This window comes from Mesitornis unicolor, unplaced genomic scaffold, assembly GCF_000695765.1.
Source record: "Mesitornis unicolor isolate BGI_N332 unplaced genomic scaffold, ASM69576v1 scaffold28213, whole genome shotgun sequence".
Lineage (NCBI taxonomy): Eukaryota > Metazoa > Chordata > Aves > Mesitornithiformes > Mesitornithidae > Mesitornis > Mesitornis unicolor.
In genome coordinates this window covers 72,685-77,617 of record NW_010175781.1, presented here as the reverse complement: position 1 = coordinate 77,617, position 4,933 = coordinate 72,685, and the positions used below count along the sequence as shown (strand labels likewise).

At 43.3% G+C, this 4,933-nt stretch overlaps 1 protein-coding gene across 1 annotated transcript; it reads left to right on the top strand.

Annotated features, from left to right (window-relative positions):
- Positions 1-1,642: 1,642 nt before the first annotated feature.
- On the top strand, positions 1,643-2,575 carry CYSLTR2 (cysteinyl leukotriene receptor 2). The gene has a single exon (XM_010181519.1). It carries the CDS (start codon positions 1,643-1,645, stop codon positions 2,573-2,575), a length of 933 nt encoding a protein of 310 aa, XP_010179821.1.
- The last annotated feature ends 2,358 nt before the right edge of the window (positions 2,576-4,933 follow it).

The window sequence follows — 4,933 nt, the reverse complement described above, 5'->3', positions numbered from 1 at the left end:
GTCAAAGGCTTTACTGAAGTCAAGGTAGACGTTTCCAAGCCACCACACTCCCATCTTGGAATGGTAGGGGTAAGTCCCACTCCTTGGGAGCCCAGCCCTGAGTCTGTGTTTCCCATGATCCCTATTGCAGTGGGGCTGGATAAAAGGTGACTGCTGGGGCATATCTGGCTGCTATGTAAAGGGATCCCGATGGTCTCTGAGACACAGCCCGAAAAATACCATGGGCTGCTCTGGACGTAGCTCAGGCTCCCACACCAGGGTTCACAAATTAGCTCCTGCTTACAGCACACTGGGAATACTGCACTGGTTGACTGGGAGTACAGAGCACCCAAATCTAGGGTCCACTTTTCCCCCTAGGGAGACTCCACCTCTGCAAATAAATTAGTTTCAAATTGTGAAACCAGTGATGTCCAGAATAAAAGATACGACACTGTTGTGTACCATCAACCCGTTATCACTCTCACTGGGGCAAATTAAAAATTTCTTTTTCATGCATCTAGAAATGCCATGTAGCTCTGGTCTTTAGGCTAAAAGTTTCCGTGCTCCATCTCTAGAATGTTGGCAGATGCAGAGAAGGAATTGCTTCCACTGTTAAAGAAGAAACAATACCAAAACCTTCCTTTCAAAATACTACTAACTACAGGTCAGCTGAGAGAAGAAATCAGGAGTTCAGCAAGGAAATAGACTCTAATGAGAGGGAAAAAAATACTTAGAGTGTTTTAGTGATGAGTGGTTTTGATTTGAATGAATTATAGCTCATAGGAGGAAAAATGTCACTCTCTGTGCACACAGGCCATTTTCATTAGGGCTGCTAACGTGTGCTGCCCTGGAAGCTGCAGTGCATGAAGATGATGTCTGGTGCAGAGCAATTGAGCACAAAAGAGGTTGAGAAAGTGGTAAACGAAGCTAAGGCCCCACGAAAAGAGACATAGAAGGCCATCAGAAACTCACAAGAAAGAAGAAATGCAGTGGAAGGAGGAGGGAGTTAAAAATGGAACCATGCATAACTAGCACAGTATTTACACAGTGTTTAAGATCCTCAATATATGCATTCTGACATATAACAATATACCTCTGGTATTGCTTGGGAAGGTTCAGTGACACACTGAACATATCAGAAAAAATTTACTAGTTCCGAAAGGCAAATTCAGTTCTTCTTTCTTTTTTTTTTTTTTTTTAATTTTATTTTGAAACACAAGCTTACCAGTGGATGGTGATTTCTTTTCTGATCGGGTTTTCGGTTTTTCTATGGTATGTAACTGGTGACTCAAAACCTTCCTACAAAATGGGTGACAGCAAGTTAGCTTGTTTTGCACAGAGAAGATCAGATAATTGCCATTAAAATACACAGATATCACTCACCTTTGAAGGGCAGTACTTTCATGGGTTGAGACAACAACCAGTAATACTGAAACTCTTTAGAGATTACTTGGGGCTTTATGCTATGAGATGTGTATTTACTGGGACAGCACAAGTAATTACTCATTAACAAACCTTTACTTTCCACTTCCTTCTGCATCTTGCATTTTCTACCCTCAGCAAAATAGTCCTGAGTATCTTAACACCCTGCCCGGCCTGTAACCCAGCACTCACTGTACTTCTTTTCACTTTGGCAGAAAGACTTCGAGCCTGGCTGTAGACTATGAATATTTCCAAGATGGTGCTAGAGGACAACTTCACTAACAGCTCCTTCAACTGTGCGATTGACAGCTTCAAGCAAGTCATTTATCCCATCATGTATCTCTTTATCTTCTTCCTGGGTGCTATTGGAAACGGCCTCTCCATTTATGTTTTCTTCCAGCCTTCGCAGAGGAAGACCTCGGTAAACATTTACATGCAGAACTTGGCTGTTTCGGACCTCATGTTTGTGAGCACTTTGCCCTTTCGGGCTACATATTTCCTGTTGGGATCACGTTGGATATTTGGTGATATTGTTTGCAGGGTCATGACTTACACCTTGTACGTGAACATGTACTGCAGCATTTATTTTCTCACCGTGCTCAGTGTGGTTCGTTTCAGAGCTGTTGTCTACCCATTCAAACACGGTAAAGTAACCAACATGAAGTATGCCAAGATAACATGTGCAGCCATATGGGTCTTTGTGCTGGCAGCCTCCAGCCCTCTGTTAAGCAAGGGAGTCGCTGGGTACAGCAACCCAGCCAAGTGCTTGGACCTCCACCCCTCTAGCACGCACAAGCTCCTCATGATGAACAGCTTTGTCCTAGTCGTGGGCTTCATTCTGCCATTTTGCACAATTATTGTCTGCTACATCTTTGCCATCAAAGCATTGCTTAGGTCCAGGACTCCACAGTGCAAGAAGGCGATCTGTCAGAAGAAGGCACTCTCAACCATCATCATCACTCTCATCCTCTTCCTCATTTGTTTCCTGCCCTATCATATACTGCGGACTGTCCACCTGATGCGCAGCAGCTGCAGCCCGACCAACCTGCCCGTGCACAAGGCACTGGTGGTTGCGCTCTGCCTTGCTGCCATGAACAGCTGTCTTGATCCTGTCCTCTATTATTTTGCTGCTGAAAATTTCAAAGCGAGAATCAGAAGTTTGTATCGCAGGTAGCTGATGCAGAACTGCAAAATGCTATGTATATATGTGTATATGTTCTTGATGGAACATCTAGACTGGGTCCATACTACTCAATGGCAGCGGGTTTGTGGTGCTAGCCAGCCTGCAGCCATGCTGCTCTGTGCCAAATGTGTCTTGGAGAGAGTCTGTTGGAGATGGCCAAAACCGAGGCACGACAATCAGATGTCAGGCGCCTAGGTGTGCTCCTTAGTCCTCTTCTATTTAACAGTGTAGCTATACCTCTAGTGTTCACCCTCCCCAGGACAAGGGATTGAAAGGGATTTATCTTGCTACTCAAGTCCATTTATTTCATTTCATAATACTCAACCAGTGACTTGAAGGGAAACTGCTCATCTGACCACCTCAATGTCTGCACCCGAACATCTCTGTGTTCCATCTCCCTGTGTGTGCAAAGGTGCATGGTTAAGGCACTGTGATACCCAACAGCTTCATAATGCTGGTTCCTTTGCAAACACCAGCCCAAGGTTTGAACGTAACAGAAACATAAAGCAACCTGGTACTTTCTGCTGAGGCTGACTTACAAAGCAGGCAGAGAGCCAAGCAGGACCCGACACCATCTTGGGCTGTTCAGAAGGCATTAACATTTCTAAATTTTCCACTCTGAGGTATTTTGCTTAACATTTCACTGATTGTCAAGTGAGATAATGATTTCAAGCAAACAGCATCAGCATGGAGCGCTATGAGTATGAGATGGCTGCTGGCAGTGAGGGCAGAATGCGGGTGCACGGAGCACTGCACTGCACCCTGCAGCTCTTGGCATGTGTGCCCATTCCTCCAAGGCCATTGCAACACTTGTTTTTATGCTCAGACTTGTCAGTATTTTTCTGAAAGCCAAGGTTACACAGCTCAGTTCCCTTGCAGGAATCCAAAGACAAACTTTTAAAATAATTTTGGTCCAAACAGGTAGCTAGGGAGTGGTTTCCTCCACACAGGTAGACCAGTCTGACAGCAAACTGCTGCCAAAGGCATACCTAACCCCTCACCTCCTGCCTGCTCCGAGGAGAAAACTGGTCCCTTTTCCATAGAATTAACTTTTAGTTGCTTTGAACTCCCTGACATTAAACACGCACCAATGCAACAGGGAAGCACTAAGCCAGGAACAGGAGGAAAGATGGGTGGCAGAGGAGGAGTAGGCTCTTTTAGAAAGCAGTGGGGAGCTGCTCCTATGTGTACTTTGGAAAATCTCACCAAATGGCTGCCTGCATTTTTAAGTCTCTGAATATTTTCTAAAGTATATTTCCTAAAAAACAGACTGCTTGCAATTACGTGAAAACAGGCTCCAAACTCAGTTTGACCTCATTTTTTAATAAAAAAAAAGACAAGAAGTTTTGTCATATTTTCCAGGAAAGCAGCCTGTCCCATATGACAAATAACAAAAATGCTGAAAGCCTTCCCTTCCTGCGAAATCCACCCAAAGGGAGGTTTCTGACAGTGAAGATACTTTCTCAATGCTCTGAACTTTTTTGGAGAAAGCACTCTATAAACTAAACATTATTGCTCCCCAACAAAAATACATGCAGCTAGCTATTTTCAGCTCTGTCTGAAATATGCAGAAAACAAATAATTGCTGATCAGGTGGAAAAGTGCTTAGCAAATCACTGGGAAAGTCACATTTTTCTTGGCTAAGGGTTATATTCAATTGCAGTGTCAATCTATTTTAGTCACTTTATGCTGCCTTTGGTGTAAGCACAGAGTTTTATCATAAGTCTTCACTAAAGTTCATGCTCCGAATCCTTATTTCAGTAATGCAGTGGCATACCCAAGAGCTGACCTAATGATGCCATCTGAACTCCTGCAGTGCTCGGTCCCACGCTATTGAAGGAAAAGGGAATATTACCACTGGTTTGCAATGGAAATGACACTGAGAAGGTAGCCTGTGCAGAGACATAGCGGACAAATAATTGGAAGAAAGAGGACAAACTCTTTTTCGTGGCTTTCCCATGTCAGGAGTAGTTCTGAGCAGGGACAAGTGACAGTCTTGGATCCTCTGATGAGATACTTTCCACCTTAAATACTACAAGGAAATGTAAAAAATAGCCACGGTCTAATCTCACTAACGTGTTTTTATCTGTATCCATCCAATGCACCCTATTATCAGATAATTCTGCATTTAGAGGATATATTTATCTCACTTATGAGGTCATTTTTTTTTTTTGTATTGACCATGCTAAACTTTGTTATCAATTGAATTAACTGCCAAACCTGTGTTTTAATAAACTAGATTTACTAGTTGCTCAAGATATGGTTTTTATTGATTGCATAGCTAACAAGGAATCTCCTCAGAGTGCAGAGGGAAAAGGACCAAGAAACAGCTATTGAGCTGCTGTAAGT

What these genes read in the sequence shown, in the direction of transcription:
- CYSLTR2 (XM_010181519.1), top strand. Translation starts at nt 1,643, where the DNA reads ATGAATATTTCCAAGATGGTGCTAGAGGACAACTTCACTAACAGCTCC.